Source organism: Scardinius erythrophthalmus (assembly GCF_964197995.2).
Source record: "Scardinius erythrophthalmus genome assembly, chromosome: 2".
Taxonomy (NCBI): domain Eukaryota; kingdom Metazoa; phylum Chordata; class Actinopteri; order Cypriniformes; family Leuciscidae; genus Scardinius; species Scardinius erythrophthalmus.
In genome coordinates this window covers 70,624,368-70,642,356 of record NC_138222.1, presented here as the reverse complement: position 1 = coordinate 70,642,356, position 17,989 = coordinate 70,624,368, and the positions used below count along the sequence as shown (strand labels likewise).

At 41.3% G+C, this 17,989-nt stretch overlaps 3 protein-coding genes across 3 annotated transcripts in view; 1 reads left to right on the top strand and 2 right to left on the bottom strand.

Annotated features, from left to right (window-relative positions):
* The window catches only part of drap1 (DR1-associated protein 1 (negative cofactor 2 alpha)), a 16,476-nt gene extending 15,753 nt beyond the window's left edge, over positions 1-723 (bottom strand). Inside the window, exon 1 of the mRNA XM_081356956.1 lies at positions 227-723. Coding sequence (XP_081213082.1) covers positions 227-268 — 42 coding nt within the window. The 5' untranslated portion in view covers positions 269-723. The remainder of the gene's footprint in view (positions 1-226) is intronic.
* Positions 1-3,685, top strand: part of cUnh11orf68 (chromosome Un C11orf68 homolog) — a 3,797-nt gene extending 112 nt beyond the window's left edge. The window contains exons 2-3 of the mRNA XM_081356944.1: positions 666-828; positions 2,769-3,685. Coding sequence (XP_081213070.1) covers positions 2,770-3,498 — 729 coding nt within the window. The 5' untranslated portion in view covers positions 666-828; position 2,769 and the 3' untranslated portion in view covers positions 3,499-3,685. The remainder of the gene's footprint in view (positions 1-665; positions 829-2,768) is intronic.
* A 6,082-nt stretch (positions 3,686-9,767) lies between these two features.
* rela (v-rel avian reticuloendotheliosis viral oncogene homolog A) overlaps positions 9,768-17,989 on the bottom strand; it is a 42,930-nt gene continuing 34,708 nt past the window's right edge. Inside the window, exons 8-12 of the mRNA XM_081356914.1 lie at positions 17,458-17,673; positions 16,791-16,868; positions 16,624-16,713; positions 12,862-13,286; positions 9,768-11,870 (exon numbers count right to left, since the gene is read on the bottom strand). Of these exons, the coding sequence (XP_081213040.1) occupies positions 11,577-11,870; positions 12,862-13,286; positions 16,624-16,713; positions 16,791-16,868; positions 17,458-17,673 (1,103 nt within the window). The 3' untranslated portion in view covers positions 9,768-11,576. The remainder of the gene's footprint in view (positions 11,871-12,861; positions 13,287-16,623; positions 16,714-16,790; positions 16,869-17,457; positions 17,674-17,989) is intronic.

Here is a 17,989-nt window from a genome sequence, read left to right as displayed (position 1 = left end):
CCCAGCACACTCCCCAACACCATAAACTGGTCGACTGTGTTAGATTAAACCGGATTAAACTGGATTAAAGCGGATTAACACCAGCACTGTCGTTTTAGCGAGCTAGCGGCTAACCGGGCAGAAAGCGCTTTTCTTGCCTCGTATTTCCTCACTAAACGCGTGAAGTCTCTCTGAAATGTCTTGTAACTCTCTCGTGTGTGTGTGAGGAGTGTGTGTCGGGTCTCACCGGGGGGAATCTGGCGTTATATTTCTTCTTCTTGCTCGGCATCTCTGCGCAGAATCGGCCCGGCAGCGGCTCCGGCTCGGTCCCGTCAGTCTGCGGCCAAACTCAAGGAATATGAAGGATAAACTCGTTAGATTCGCGCAGATCCGTCGCTAAAGCGATTAAAGCACCATCACCGATCGCCGTCCGCGCGTTTCTGCGATTTTTATCGTCATTTTACGGTGGATTCTTCCCGCGATTTCCGGCTGCGCGAGTTCTCGCTGCTTTACGGTTCGGGTTTGCGTGTGTGTGCTTCCGGGGTGATCAAAATAAAGTTCCGAAGTCGAGCTGGAAACCGAAACGACTTTAAAATAAAGTTGTGTGAGAGAATATAGATAGAGGTATATAGTTTAGGACAGTTTTTAATTATAGTTGATTTATTATTGTTTTTCTTCTGCACCAGCGCGCCATTACAGTCGGGGGCGGAAATGCGCTAACAGAGCATGCCAACCGTGATGAAACAAAGAAGAAGAAGAGGACCAAGCGGAAGCCGGAAGTGTTGAGGCGGAAAGCGGGCGAGAGCCGCAGTGACTCAGCAGAGTTTTGCTAGAAAAACACACTACAGAGTGAGAATTTTACACTTTTAATACATTTAATATGGCAAAGAACATATTAAAAATGACGATACTGGGTTTTGCGATTAAATGTGCGATTTTGCATCATGCCTGATGATGAACAGTGAAGATCTGAGGATACAGACGCAAAAAACACCAACAGAAACATCTTACGAGAACGTTTTGCCTAACGTTCCCTATAAGTGATCAGTTCTGAATGTTTTCAGAAAGTTCACAACGTTTTCTTGGTTATGTGAACATTAGAGGAAACATTAAAGGAAAGTTAAACTGTATCATTATGGGAATGTTACTTTTGAACGTTCTGAAACAAGTAACATTTAAAAACATTAGATGAACGTTCAATTAAAACGTCCAAGAGAAACTTTCCATGAACGATGTATAAATAACATTTCTGTGCTAATGTTTTGAATCCGTTTTTAAAGACTAGTGGCCGGTTACATAAACTGCTTAGACTAGTTTTACAAGTTAGTAAAACTACTAGTTTTATCAACTTTTATTTCTTTAAAACTTTAATCATATAAAAAAGTACATTAGACTAACTTAAATCCCCCAAATAACACAAATTACCCCCTTATTAACTGCTAGTTGGTCAGACTAGTTCTTAAAACACACTAATTTTATGCAACTGACCCCATATAACTTTTAAATAAACGTTCTATTAACGTTACGTTCATAACATTGCCAGAACATCAGTCATAGTTCAGAGAATGTTCATCTGACATGATACAAAACCGCATATTTAAAGGCGCAGTAAGCGATTTCTGACAAACACTGAAGAACGAGCAGCACAACACACTTGTAGCCAATCAGCAGTCAGGGGCGTGTCCATTCATTAGGGGGGAGGGGCCTGTGTTGCATAGCGTGAGTTTGGGGGCGGAGCTATGAAGGTAGGGGCGTGTTTGTTTGGGGTGATTTCTCAGAAATAGCTCACTGCACCTTTAATCAAGCAAGGCCTAGTCCTTTTAATAAGTTTGTTGCCGTATTATACCATTTGTCTGTTTGATTATATATTCAGGTGTGTGTATATATCAAATCATTAACACATCATATCATTAATCATTGAAACGGTGTAAAAGATGGTTTAGAGAAGTTATTCACAAGTAACGTTCCCATAATGTTTGCAGAATTGTAAAGTCCCCCCTGTGGTGTAAATCCAGCGTTTAATGTTGTTTATGTGTCTATGTGGTGTTTTTAATACGCTTTAAGACAATCCATGTGTAAGTTCATAAGTCGACAGCATTGCTGAGTATTTCCTCCTTAAAACTGCAGTGAACCAAAGACAGTCTCAAAAACACGCTTTGAAATCGCTGGTGTTTCTGACGTCACAAACTACCTTGTAACCAATCAGATCAACGTGTGATCGTCAACCAGTGGATCTCTGAGCTGGAGGCGGGGCTCATTTACATATTCATAGAAGCGCGCATACTAAATGAGGCAAGGGTGTCGAGTTACATTCATGCTATTCATTTTCAAATAAAACATTTAAATATATCATTTTGGGGATCAAAGATGAGTTTAAGGGATAAACTTATTGACTACAGGGGGACTTTAACGTTTTCTCTAACATTTATATAAACGTTAATAATAACGATTTCAGGTAGGTTATCGTTACGTAACGTAACGTTAGGTAACGTTAGCAAAACGTTCTTAGGAACATTGACATAAAACCAAACAGAGAAACATTGTACACCTTTAATACATGTTGAAATGCGGATACTTGGGTTTGTGAGTGAGTGAGTGGAGGCGGGGCTAATTTGCATATGCATAGAACAATGTATTACTAAATGAGGCAAGGGTGTCGAATTATATTCAAGATATTTTAAGGCATGATGAATTTTTATTCAAGGAAAAAACCTTGAGAATAATGTTGGTGATCAGAGATGAGGTTTAAGGGGTAACACTGATCAATAGCGTGTTCATTGTTTGGACAGGATGGCGGAGGACGAGGCCGGTCGCTCCGAGCAACTCTCCGCCGAGGATTACGCGGCCGAGGCCATGGCCGCCGACATGGACCCCTGGATCATCTTCGACGCGCGCAAGACGCCCCGCGCGGAGTTCAGCGGCTGGCTAGAGTCGAACCGGCCGTCGCAGGTGAGCCGCTACGCAGCGCGCGAGGGCGATCGGCCGGTGGGATGGATCGCGGTCCGCGGCCCGCACTACTGCGAGGAGACCGGAGACGTGGACGGGCTTCAGGACAGCTGGGAGACGCTGCTAGCCAGCGGACGTAGCGTCACCTACCACACCATACGAGAGCTAGCGCTAAACCACAGCGTCCTGTACGGGAAGTGGCTAATGCATCTGGACACGGGCTTCAAGGTGGACCGCGCCTGGGAGAGCATCGCCAGAGCCGCGCTGGACGGCAGGATCACCTCCGCTAAGGCTAGCCCGCGCGACCCGCGCTCCGACTCCAGGCACGTCATCTGCGTCTACAACCAGAACTTCACGGACGAGGAGCAGGTGATGCGTTTGGACGCCACTATCCGCGCGGCCGGCGTCAAGTGCGTGCTCTACTACAAGCCGGACGTCTACACGTACCTGGGCATCTACCGCAACAACCGCTGGAAGATCTGCCCCACCATCTACGAGAGCATGTTCGACCTGGAGAGCGTCCCGCGCCGCTCGCACATCATCGACAAGGTCACCAATCTGGAGGTCACCTGACCAAACACTCGTGTGTTTTGAAGAAGCGTTGCCGATTTCTGTTTCGTTTCGTTGGAAATGACGAGGATTATGATGCCAAAAGGGCTTTGATTTGTGTTTTTCCTATTAAACACTTTTTTTTTTTTTGTATTCAACGTTCGTTCGGTTCATTTGTTCTTGTGCCAAATAAACCACAAGGATATTTTCAGCTGTGTCTCTCAGTGAAGTGTCTCTCCAGTAACGCACATTCTGCAGCTGTTCGCATCTATTACAGCTCGTGTGATAGCACAAAAGCACACTTTAATCTGTCAAATTTAAGTTGAAAAACTTAAACTAAATGAGAATTAGAAATGATGCCTTGGCAATAAACCAGAGCTGCACGATTAATGGTTAAATAGATTTGCTGAATCATTCGTTCAATTGATTCATTTAAAAAAAAGTGCTGATTCGTGCAGAAATGAAATGAGTGAACTCTTTGAGTGAGTCATTGAATCAATCATTCAAGATATTTGTTCAAAAAACGCTGATTCATCCAGTAATGAAACGAGTGAACTCTTTGAGTGAGTCGTTGATTCAGTCATTCAAGATATTTGTTCAAAAACGCTGATTCATCAGTAATGAAATGAGTGAACTCTTTGAGTGAGTCATTGATTCAATCATTCAAGATAGTTGTTCAAAAACGCTGATTCATCAGTAATGAAACGAGTGAACTCTTTGAGTGAGTCGTTGATTCAGTCATTCAAGATATTTGTTCAAAAACGCTGATTCATCAGTAATGAAATGAGTGAACTCTTTGAGTGAGTCATTGATTCAATCATTCAAGATAGTTGTTCAAAAACGTTGATTCATCAGTAATGAAACGAGTGAACTCTTTGAGTGAGTCGTTGATTCAGTCATTCAAGATATTTGTTCAAAAACGCTGATTCATCAGTAATGAAACGAGTGAACTCTTTGAGTGAGTCGTTGATTCAGTCATTCAAGATATTTGTTCAAAAACGCTGATTCATCAGTAATGAAACGAGTGAACTCTTTGAGTGAGTCGTTGATTCAGTCATTCAAGATATTTGTTCAAAAACGCTGATTCATCAGTAATGAAATGAGTGAACTCTTTGAGTGAGTCATTGATTCAATCATTCAAGATAGTTGTTCAAAAACGCTGATTCATCAGTAATGAAACGAGTGAACTCTTTGAGTGAGTCGTTGATTCAGTCATTCAAGATATTTGTTCAAAAACGCTGATTCATCCAGTAATGAAACGAGTGAACTCTTTGAGTGAGTCGTTGATTCAGTCATTCAAGATATTTGTTCAAAAACGCTGATTCATCAGTAATGAAATGAGTGAACTCTTTGAGTGAGTCATTGATTCAATCATTCAAGATATTTGTTCAAAAACGCTGATTCATCAGTAATGAAACGAGTGAACTCTTTGAGTGAGTCGTTGATTCAGTCATTCAAGATATTTGTTCAAAAACGCTGATTCATCCAGTAATGAAACGAGTGAACTCTTTGAGTGAGTCGTTGATTCAGTCATTCAAGATATTTGTTCAAAAACGCTGATTCATCCAGTAATGAAACGAGTGAACTCTTTGAGTGAGTCTTGATTCAATCATTCAAGATAGTTGTTCAAAAACGCTGATTCATCCAGTAATGAAACGAGTGAACTCTTTGAGTGAGTCATTGAATCAATCATTCAAGATATTTGTTCAAAAAGTCAGTGAGTCAGTCACTCAAGATATTTGTTCAAAAACGCTGATTCATTCAGTAATGAAACGAGTGAACTCTTTGAGTGAGTCATTGATTCAATCATTCAAGATAGTTGTTCAAAAACGCTGATTCATCAGTAATGAAACGAGTGAACTCTTTGAGTGAGTCATTGAATCAATCATTCAAGATATTTGTTCAAAAAGTCAGTGAGTCAGTCACTCAAGATATTTGTTCAAAAACGCTGATTCATTCAGTAATGAAACGAGTGAACTCTTTGAGTGAGTCATTGATTCAATCATTCAAGATAGTTGTTCAAAAACGCTGATTCATCCAGTAATGAAACGAGTGAACTCTTTGAGTGAGTCATTGATTCAATCATTCAAGATATTTGTTCAAAAACGCTGATTCATCAGTAATGAAACGAGTGAACTCTTTGAGTGAGTCGTTGATTCAGTCATTCAAGATACTTGTTCAAAAACGCTGATTCATCAGTAATGAAACGAGTGAACTCTTTGAGTGAGTCGTTGATTCAGTCATTCAAGATATTTGTTCAAAAACGCTGATTCATCCAGTAATGAAACGAGTGAACTCTTTGAGTCAGTCGTTGATTCAGTCATTCAAAATATTTGTTCAAAAACGCTGATTCATCAGTAATGAAACGAGTGAACTCTTTGAGTGAGTCGTTGATTCAGTCATTCAAGATATTTGTTCAAAAACGCTGATTCATCCAGTAATGAAACGAGTGAACTCTTTGAGTGAGTCATTGAATCAATCATTCAAGATATTTGTTCAAAAAGTCAGTGAGTCAGTCATTCAAGATATTTGTTCAAAAACGCTGATTCATTCAGTAATGAAACGAGTGAACTCTTTGAGAGTCATTGATTCAATCATTCAAGATAGTTGTTCAAAAACGCTGATTCATCAGTAATGAAACGAGTGAACTCTTTGAGTGAGTCGTTGATTCAGTCATTCAAGATATTTGTTCAAAAACGCTGATTCATCCAGTAATGAAACGAGTGAAGTCTTTGAGTGAGTCGTTGATTCAGTCATTCAAGATATTTGTTCAAAAACGCTGATTCATCCAGTAATGAAACGAGTGAACTCTTTGAGTGAGTCATTGATTCAATCATTCAAGATAGTTGTTCAAAAACGCTGATTCATCCAGTAATTAAACGAGTGAACTCTTTGAGTGAGTCATTGATTCAATCATTCAAGATATTTGTTCAAAAACGCTGATTCATCAGTAATGAAACGAGTGAACTCTTTGAGTGAGTCGTTGATTCAGTCATTCAAGATATTTGTTCAAAAACGCTGATTCATCAGTAATGAAACGAGTGAACTCTTTGAGTGAGTCGTTGATTCAGTCATTCAAGATATTTGTTCAAAAACGCTGATTCATCCAGTAATGAAACGAGTGAACTCTTTGAGTGAGTCGTTGATTCAGTCATTCAAGATATTTGTTCAAAAACGCTGATTCATCAGTAATGAAACGAGTGAACTCTTTGAGTGAGTCGTTGATTCAGTCATTCAAGATATTTGTTCAAAAACGCTGATTCATCCAGTAATGAAACGAGTGAACTCTTTGAGTGAGTCATTGATTCAATCATTCAAGATATTTGTTCAAAAACGCTGATTCATCCAGTAATGAAACGAGTGAACTCTTTGAGTGAGTCGTTGATTCAGTCATTCAAGATATTTGTTCAAAAACGCTGATTCATCCAGTAATGAATCGAGTGAACTCTTTGAGTGAGTCATTGATTCAATCATTCAAGATAGTTGTTCAAAAACGCTGATTCATCCAGTAAAGAAACGAGTGAATTCTTTGAGTGAGTCGTTGATTCAGTCATTCAAGATATTTGTTCAAAAACGCTGATTCATCAGTAATGAAACGAGTGAACTTTGAGTGAGTCGTTGATTCAGTCATTCAAGATATTTGTTCAAAAACGCTGATTCATCCAGTAATGAAACGAGTGAACTCTTTGAGTGAGTCATTGATTCAATCATTCAAGATAGTTGTTCAAAAACGCTGATTCATCAGTAATGAAACGAGTGAATTCTTTGAGTGAGTCGTTGATTCAGTCATTCAAGATATTTGTTCAAAAACGCTGATTCATCAGTAATGAAACGAGTGAACTTTGAGTGAGTCGTTGATTCAGTCATTCAAGATATTTGTTCAAAAACGCTGATTCATCCAGTAATGAAACGAGTGAACTCTTTGAGTGAGTCATTGATTCAATCATTTAAGATATTTGTTCAAAAACGCTGATTCATCAGTAATGAAACGAGTGAACTCTTTGAGTGAGTCGTTGATTCAGTCATTCAAGATATTTGTTCAAAAACGCTGATTCATCAGTAATGAAACGAGTGAACTCTTTGAGTGAGTCATTGATTCAATCATTCAAGATATTTGTTCAAAAACGCTGATTCATCCAGTAATGAAACGAGTGAACTCTTTGAGTGAGTCATTGATTCAATCATTCAAGATAGTTGTTCAAAAACGCTGATTCATCCAGTAATGAAACGAGTGAACTCTTTGAGTGAGTCATTGAATCAATCATTCAAGATATTTGTTCAAAAAGTCAGTGAGTCAGTCACTCAAGATATTTGTTCAAAAACGCTGATTCATTCAGTAATGAAACGAGTGAACTCTTTGAGTGAGTCATTGATTCAATCATTCAAGATAGTTGTTCAAAAACGCTGATTCATCCAGTAATGAAACGAGTGAACTCTTTGAGTGAGTCATTGATTCAATCATTCAAGATATTTGTTCAAAAACGCTGATTCATCAGTAATGAAACGAGTGAACTCTTTGAGTGAGTCATTGATTCAATCATTCAAGATATTTGTTCAAAAACGCTGATTCATCAGTAATGAAACGAGTGAACTCTTTGAGTGAGTCGTTGATTCAGTCATTCAAGATATTTGTTCAAAAACGCTGATTCATCAGTAATGAAACGAGTCAACTCTTTGAGTGAGTCGTTGATTCAGTCATTCAAGATATTTGTTCAAAAACGCTGATTCATCCAGTAATGAAACGAGTGAACTCTTTGAGTGAGTCGTTGATTCAGTCATTCAAAATATTTGTTCAAAAACGCTGATTCATCAGTAATGAAACGAGTGAACTCTTTGAGTGAGTCGTTGATTCAGTCATTCAAGATATTTGTTCAAAAACGCTGATTCATCCAGTAATGAAACGAGTGAACTCTTTGAGTGAGTCATTGAATCAATCATTCAAGATATTTGTTCAAAAAGTCAGTGAGTCAGTCATTCAAGATATTTGTTCAAAAACGCTGATTCATTCAGTAATGAAACGAGTGAACTCTTTGAGTGAGTCATTGATTCAATCATTCAAGATAGTTGTTCAAAAACGCTGATTCATCAGTAATGAAACGAGTGAACTCTTTGAGTGAGTCGTTGATTCAGTCATTCAAGATATTTGTTCAAAAACGCTGATTCATCCAGTAATGAAACGAGTGAAGTCTTTGAGTGAGTCGTTGATTCAGTCATTCAAGATATTTGTTCAAAAACGCTGATTCATCCAGTAATGAAACGAGTGAACTCTTTGAGTGAGTCATTGATTCAATCATTCAAGATAGTTGTTCAAAAACGCTGATTCATCCAGTAATTAAACGAGTGAACTCTTTGAGTGAGTCATTGATTCAGTCATTCAAGATATTTGTTCAAAAACGCTGATTCATCAGTAATGAAACGAGTGAACTCTTTGAGTGAGTCGTTGATTCAGTCATTCAAGATATTTGTTCAAAAACGCTGATTCATCAGTAATGAAACGAGTGAACTCTTTGAGTGAGTCGTTGATTCAGTCATTCAAGATATTTGTTCAAAAACGCTGATTCATCCAGTAATGAAACGAGTGAACTCTTTGAGTGAGTCGTTGATTCAGTCATTCAAGATATTTGTTCAAAAACGCTGATTCATCAGTAATGAAACGAGTGAACTCTTTGAGTGAGTCGTTGATTCAGTCATTCAAGATATTTGTTCAAAAACGCTGATTCATCCAGTAATGAAACGAGTGAACTCTTTGAGTGAGTCATTGATTCAATCATTCAAGATATTTGTTCAAAAACGCTGATTCATCCAGTAATGAAACGAGTGAACTCTTTGAGTGAGTCATTGATTCAATCATTCAAGATATTTGTTCAAAAATGCTGATTCATCCAGTAATGAAACGAGTGAACTCTTTGAGTGAGTCATTGATTCAATCATTCAGGATAGTTGTTCAAAAACGCTGATTCATCCAGTAAAGAAACGAGTGAACTCTTTGAGTGAGTCATTGATTCAATCATTCAAGATATTTGTTCAAAAACGCTGATTCATCAGTAATGAAACGAGTGAACTCTTTGAGTGAGTCGTTGATTCAGTCATTCAAGATATTTGTTCAAAAACACTGATTCATCCAGTAATGAAACGAGTGAACTCTTTGAGTGAGTCCTTGATTCAGTCATTTAAGATATTTGTTCAAAAACGCTGATTCATCAGTAATGAAACGAGTGAGTTCATTCTTAAATCAACAAGACTCGGTTCGTTCGGTTCGTTCTCAGTGCCACATAAACAACCAGGACATTTTCAACAGTTGTTGCATTTATTACAGCTCGTATAATAGTACAAAAGCATTTAGTTTGTACACACCTGCAGGAAGGCCACAGAAACATTGAATGAACACGTTACATGAATGGGTACAGATGATTAAGATCAGAGGATTATTGCAAGGCATATGTACATGTTAGAACGACTGGAAACGGCAGATTCCGGCCGGCAGAAGCTCATGCTGATGAACGCCAGTGGAAGATACACACACACCAACACTGTCGGATTAACAGCGGAGCGGTGGTCACCAGGACACATGCGCAGACACTGAAGCACTGTAGATCACTCATATACTGTAGATCAATATCTGATCACTGGAGCGGCGGCGAGTGAAATAGTGCAGGTCTATTTAAACATCAGATATAAACTATAAATGCCTGTGTCTGGATCTCTGTGAACCGGGCCGTGAGGTTCTCTATAGTGCTCTGGAATTTCAACATTAAAATTTTTGTTTTCATTTTACTATTTTTTTACTTAATTGATTAAAAATTGGCAAACAAACAGTAAAACAAAGAAGACAGCTGTGTGATATTCCTTAAAAGATAATGTGTTATTAAACTTATTGCTAAAGTACATTCTACTGTACAATGATAATATATTTCGCATCTCTGAAATCATAGATTCTCTGTGGGGACGTGTAACTAAAGCTCAGTGTTTCTAAGGCTGTGATTGGCTGAGCTGCTTGATGAGCCAGTAATTCTACGCTGTGATTGGCTGAGCTGCTTGATGAGCCAGTAATTCTGCACTCTGATTGGCTGAGATACTTGATGAGCCAGTAATTCTGCACTCTGATTGGCTGAGCTGCTTGATGAGGCTGTAATTCTGCACTCTGATTGGCTGAGATGCTTGATGAGCCAGTAATTCTGCACTCTGATTGGCTGCGCTGCTTGATGAGCCAGCAATTCTGCGCTGTGATTGGCTGAACTGCTTGATGAGGCTGTAATTCTGCGCTGTGATTGGCTGAACTGCTTGATGAGGCTGTAATTCTGCGCTGTGATTGGCTGAACTGCTTGATGAGCCAGTAATTCTGTGCTGTGATTGGCTGAACTGCTTGATGAGGCTGTAATTCTGCGCTGTGATTGGCTGAGCTGCATGATAAGGCTGTAATTCTGTGCTGTGATTGGCTGAGCTGCTTGATGAGCCAGTAATTCTGTGCTGTGATTGGCTGAGCTGCTTGATAAGGCTGTAATTCTGCGCTGTGATTGGCTGAGCTGCTTGATAAGACTGTAATTCTGCGCTGTGATTGACTGAGCTGCTTGATAAGGCTGTAATTCTGTGCTGTGATTGGCTGAGCTGCTTGATGAGCCAGTAATTCTGTGCTGTGATTGGCTGAGCTGCTTGATAAGACTGTAATTCTGTGCTGTGATTGACTGAGCTGCTTGATAAGGCTGTAATTCTGCGCTGTGATTGGCTGAACTGCTTGATGAGCCAGTAATTCTGTGCTGTGATTGGCTGAGCTGCTTGATAAGGCTGTAATTCTGTGCTGTGATTGGCTGAGCTGCTTGCTAAGGCTGTAATTCTGTGCTGTGATTGGCTGAGCTGCTTGATGAGGCTGTAATTCGCGCTGTGATTGGCTTAATAAGGCACTGCAGTTTATAGAGACGAGGTTTATTCTACCTCACTGTACACAAGATACACATCTGATCCAAAACCGCCACCCAATATAATCTCGTATATATTGTGTCTGAAAGGGTTCATCAGAGACGGTGTGTTTCAGGACTGAGCGTTCGTTGGTCTTCGGAGTAACCCCTTCGCCTCGGCCTGAACAAGAGTCTTGGGTCGGCGCTGGTTTAGGTGGGGTGTCCGGAGAGGAAGCCCATGTGATTGCTGCTGGTGAAGATGGACATGAAGCGATCGTCGTCGATGGAGTTCAGCACCTCCAGGTCGTCGAGCACCGCGGACGCCGGGCTGGAGCCGCTCTCCATCATGGGTTCGTTCTGCAGGAGACTGGCGATGCTGGGGGGGAAGCTCATCCAGGTGGAGCTGTTGGCCGAGGGATCCGCCGGCTGATCCGGGACATCGCCGCCGCTCGCCGTGGTCATGTGACACGCGGACTTCCCCATCGACTCACCGCCTAACATGGCCTGGAACACAGATATTAGCATTACAACTATTAAAGAGGCTTCTGTGAAATAAAGCTGAACGAAACTAAAATATAAATTAGAAATGATGCCTTGGCAATACACTAGAGCTACAGGATTAATGGCTAAAAGATTCAAACACACACATGATCTTATTCTTTAATGACAGCGATTCGGCTCAGCCCATTAAAGCTTTGACATGTACGATCACAGCAAACGTTTAAACAAGTGAAGCCTTTATGAGTGAGTCATTGAATCATTCATTCAAGTGATTCGCTGATTCATCCAGTAATGAAACAAGATTCACCCAGAATCCTGCGGCTCTACAATAAACTGACATAAGTTTAAGTTGAAGCACTAAAATCATCAACAGGAAATAAATAATAAATAAAACACAAATAAAAATAAAACAAACCTAAATAGCAACAGTGTGTAATGTTTAGCGGCATCTAATGGTGAGGTTGTGAATTACACCCAACAGAAGTTACGGTGGCCGACAGGAAGTGATGTCGTCGTCTGAGACAGCAGAGAGTCGCCAGTTAAACAATGAGGTTTCTTTACAAAGATCAATGAAGAAATTAGGTTTACTTAATTATTCAGTAAAATGATGTTATTGCAAATATTATTGTGACTTGTTCATCATTGTGTCAGTGTTTTATTCACTGACTTTAGCTGAAGCTTCTTTACACGAAGAACAACATAGTGAGGAAACGCGTTTGTCCGTTCAGGGCCACCGTAGAAACATGTGGATGTAAGCCGACCCGCGGTGTGTGTAGAGAGAAATGCCTCATTCTAAGCTAATAAACACATAACGCTTCATTATGACTTCATACAACACTGAAACCATAGTTATGAATATGATATTGCATTTCTGTCCACAGATCCTCCTAAATATTACACACTGCACCTTTAAATGAATGACACTAAAATGACCATGTAACTCATAAAAACAAAAGCTAATTGAGAATCTGAGTAAGCGTAAGCGAGCGCTGACCTGGAATTCGTCGATGTTGATGTTGTCGACGTCGCCCTGCACCTCGGAGAAGCTGGGGAACTCTGGGATATCGTCCTCCACCCGGAAGGTGTTCTGCATGTCCTGGGGAACCGCACTCGGGGCGCTCGCGGCGCTCATCGGCTCCGTCGAGATGAAGTTCCCCAGGTTGAAGCCCAGGTCCGCCATGTTGACGGTGGAGAAGTCGCTGGGCTGTTGTGTGTTGCTGAAGCTGCTCACCGACACGGCTTTGGGCTGAGAGTCTACGGTCAGCGTCTGCAGGAACTTCCAGGTGTCGCCGACCGACGTCTGCGGCTCCACCTTCAGGGAACTCTGGGCCGCCTGAGCGAAGAGCTGTCCCGGAGCCGGCTCGAAGAACGAGGACGGCAGGGGCTTCAGCGAGGGGCCCGCAGACACACACGCCGACACTGAAACACAACAGGGAGTCAGTGTATTACTGTTGGATAACTGGGGGATAACTGGTGTATTACTGGGAGATAACTGGTGTATTACTGGGGGATAACTGGGAGATAACTGGTGTATTACTGGGAAATAACTGGTGTATTACTGGGGGATAACTGGTGTATTACTGTTGGATAACTGGGGGATAACTGGTGGATAACTGGGAGATAACTGGTGTATTACTGTTGGATAACTGGGGGATAACTGGTGTATTACTGGGAGATAACTGGGGGATAACTGGTGTATTACTGGGAGATAACTGGGGGATAACTGGTGTATTACTGGGGGATAACTGGTGTATTACTGTTGGATAACTGGGGGATAACTGGTGTATTACTGGGGGATAACTGGTGGATAACTGGTGTATTACTGTTGGACAACTGGGGGATAACTGGTGTATTACTGGGGGATAACTGGGGGATAACTGGTGTATTACTGGGAGATAACTGTTGGATAACTGGGGGATAACTGGTGTATTACAGGGGGATAACTGGTGTATTACTGGGGGATAACTGGGGGATAACTGGTGTATTACTGGGGGATAACTGGGGGATAACTGGGAGATAACTGGGGGATAACTGGTGTATTACTGGGGGATAACTGGTGTATTACTGGGAGATAACTGGGGGATAACTGGTGGATAACTGGTGTATTACTGGGGGATAACTGGTGTATTACTGTTGGATAACTGGGGGATAACTGGTGTATTACTGGGGGATAACTGGTGTATTACTGGGGGATAGCTGGGGGATAACTGGTGTATTACTGGGGGATAACTGGTGTATTACTGTTGGATAACTGGGGGATAACTGGTGTATTACTGGGGGATAACTGGGGGATAACTGGTGTATTACTGGGGGATAGCTGGGGGATAACTGGTGTATTACTGGGGGATAACTGGTGTATTACTGGGGGATAGCTGGGGGATAACTGGTGTATTACTGTTGGATAACTGGGGGATAACTGGTGTATTACTGGGGGATAACTGGTGTATTACTGTTGGATAACTGGGGGATAACTGGTGGATAACTGGTGTATTACTGGGGGATAACTGGGGGATAACTGGTGGATAACTGGTGTATTACTGGGGGATAACTGGTGGATAACTGGGGAATAACTGGGGGATAACTGGTGTATTACTGTTGGATAACTGGGGGATAACTGGTGTATTACTGTTGGATAACTGGGGGATAACTGGTGTATTACTGTTGGATAACTAGGGGATAACTGGTGTATTACTGGGGGATAACTGGTGTATTACTGTTGGATAACTGGTGTATTACTGGGGGATAACTGGTGTATTACTGGGGGATAACTAGTGTATTACTGTTGGATAACTGGTGTATTACTGTTGGATAACTGGTGTATTACTGGGGGATAACTGGTGTATTACTGGGGGATAACTGGTGTATTACTGTTGGATAACTGGGGGATAACTGGTGGATAACTGGGAGATAACTGGTGTATTACTGTTGGATAACTGGGGGATAACTGGTGTATTACTGGGAGATAACTGGGGGATAACTGGTGTATTACTGTTGGATAACTGGGGGATAACTGGTGTATTACTGGGGGATAACTGTTGAATAACTGGTGGATAACTGGTGTATTACTGTTGGATAACTGGGGGATAACTGGTGTATTACTGGGGGATAACTGGGGGATAACTGGTGTATTACTGGGAGATAACTGTTGGATAACTGGGGGATAACTGGTGTATTACTGGGGGATAACTGGGGGATAACTGGTGTATTACTGGGGGATAACTGGGGGATAACTGGTGTATTACTGGGGGATAACTGGGGGATAACTGGGAGATAACTGGGGGATAACTGGTGTATTACTGGGGGATAACTGGTGTATTACTGGGAGATAACTGGGGGATAACTGGTGGATAACTGGTGTATTACTGGGGGATAACTGGTGTATTACTGGGAGATAACTGGGGGATAACTGGTGGATAACTGGTGTATTACTGGGGGATAACTGGTGTATTACTGTTGGATAACTGGGGGATAACTGGTGTATTACTGGGGGATAACTGGTGTATTACTGGGGGATAGCTGGGGGATAACTGGTGTATTACTGGGAGATAACTGGGGGATAACTGGTGGATAACTGGTGTATTACTGGGGGATAACTGGTGTATTACTGTTGGATAACTGGGGGATAACTGGTGTATTACTGGGGGATAACTGGTGTATTACTGGGGGATAGCTGGGGGATAACTGGTGTATTACTGGGGGATAACTGGTGTATTACTGTTGGATAACTGGGGGATAACTGGTGTATTACTGGGGGATAACTGGTGTATTACTGGGGGATAACTGGTGTATTACTGGGGGATAACTGGTGTATTACTGGGGGATAACTGGTGTATTACTGGGGGATAGCTGGGGGATAACTGGTGTATTACTGTTGGATAACTGGGGGATAACTGGTGTATTACTGGGGGATAACTGGTGGATAACTGGTGGATAACTGGTGTATTACTGGGGGATAACTGGGGGATAACTGGTGGATAACTGGTGTATTACTGGGGGATAACTGGTGGATAACTGGGGAATAACTGGAGGATAACTGGTGTATTACTGTTGGATAACTGGGGGATAACTGGTGTATTACTGTTGGATAACTGGGGGATAACTGGTGTATTACTGTTGGATAACTAGGGGATAACTGGTGTATTACTGGGGGATAACTGGTGTATTACTGTTGGATAACTAGTGTATTACTGGGGGATAACTGGTGTATTACTGGGGGATAACTGGTGTATTACTGTTGGATAACTGGTGTATTACTGTTGGATAACTGGTGTATTACTGGGGGATAACTGGTGTATTACTGGGGGATAACTGGTGGATAACTGGTGTATTACTGGGGGAAAACTGGTGTATTACTGTTGGATAACTGGGGGATAACAGGGGGATAACTGGGGGATAACTGGTGTATTACTGTTGGATAACTGGGGGATAACTGGTGTATTACTGTTAGATAACTGGGGGATAACTGGTGTATTACTGGGGGATAACTGGGGGATAACAGGGGGAAAACTGGGGGATAACAGGTGGATAACTGGTGTATTACTGTTGGATAACTGGGGGATAACTGGTGTATTACTGGGGGATAACTGGGGGATAACTGGTGTATTACTGTTAGATAACTGGGGGATAACTGGTGTATTACTGTTGGATAACTGGGGGATAACTGGTGGATAACTGGGGGATAACTGGGGGATAACTGGTGGATAACTGGGGGATAACTGGTGTATTACTGGTGGATAACTGGTGTATAGCTGGTTACCTGGAGTGATACTGGTGGCTGTGGGTTTGGACACGGCTAGGGTTCGTTTCGCTGTACTGAATGGCCGTCTGTCTGTCGGCATGGAGGATCCTGCACATAAAACACACACCTTCACTACAAAACGGACCTCTAACACCTTAACATGACCTGATCTGATAAACACACACCTGGAATCATGCTGCCGAGTTTGAGGTTCTGCAGCATCCCTTCTGTCCTCTTGCGCTTCTCCATCAGCCTGTGCTCGTCTGTCGTTTCACAACCATGACCACAGAGAGACCAACAACAACATGAGGGTGAGCACTCTCACTTCGGGTCAACTGTTATTCTGAGAACGTAAATGCCTTATGCAAAACTATGGAAGCTTGTTTCTGCCATGGAATAAAATATTTAAAAAGTAATTCTGCCCTTTTAATCTCGCAATTCTGATTTTATTTCGTGCAAAAAAAAAACTCTTTCAATTCTGACCTTTTATTCAAAATTTCAATAATTCTGACTTTTTCCGCAATTGTGTTTATACCTCACAATTCTAATATTTTTTTTTTCAAAATTGCGAGTTTATATCTCACAAATCTGACCTTTTTTTTCGCGCAATTTTTAGTTTACATTTCGCAATTCTGAACATTTTTCGCAATAGTGAGTTTATAAGATATAATTAATATATAAACCTGCAATTAAAAAGGTAATTACAACTTTTTATCTCGCAATTCAGACTTTCTTTTGTAACTTGCAACTGTGGGGAAAAACAGTCAGAACTGTGAGATAAAAAGTAGAAATGAGCTTTTTTATTTAGTATTCTGTGAAGAAGCTTCCCCATGGCAGAGCACATGGTCTCACCCGGGTCGGCGGGCAGGTACTGGAAGTCCATGGGCTCGCTGACCTCTCGGTCCGAGGGCCGGCGGAGCTGCATCTTCACCCGCACCGGCTCAGACAGGTTAGTGTCGTGGTACGGGGGCGTGCGAAACACGATGGCCACCTGACGGTGAACATCGGCCTGCGAGAACGAGCCCTTGCTCTCCCACGAGTCCCGGAAGAAGCGCACCTCGATGTCCTCTGAAGGGAAGAGCACAGTAATAATCGGACCACAACCCTGCAAACATCTCTGCACACAGAAAGAAACTGAACGAAAATTAGAAATGTTGCCATGGCAATAACTGAAATAAGTTTAGGTTGAAGCACTAAATGTTAATAACTGGAAATAATTAAGAACTAAAACTAACACTGAAATAAATTAAACCTAAAGAGCAATATATATATAAAAAATATAAAAAATAAAAAACTATTAAAAGCACAATGAAACTAAAATGAACATATAATAAAACTAAACTATAATTATTAACTATAATAAAACTATAATAACACTGCTGAC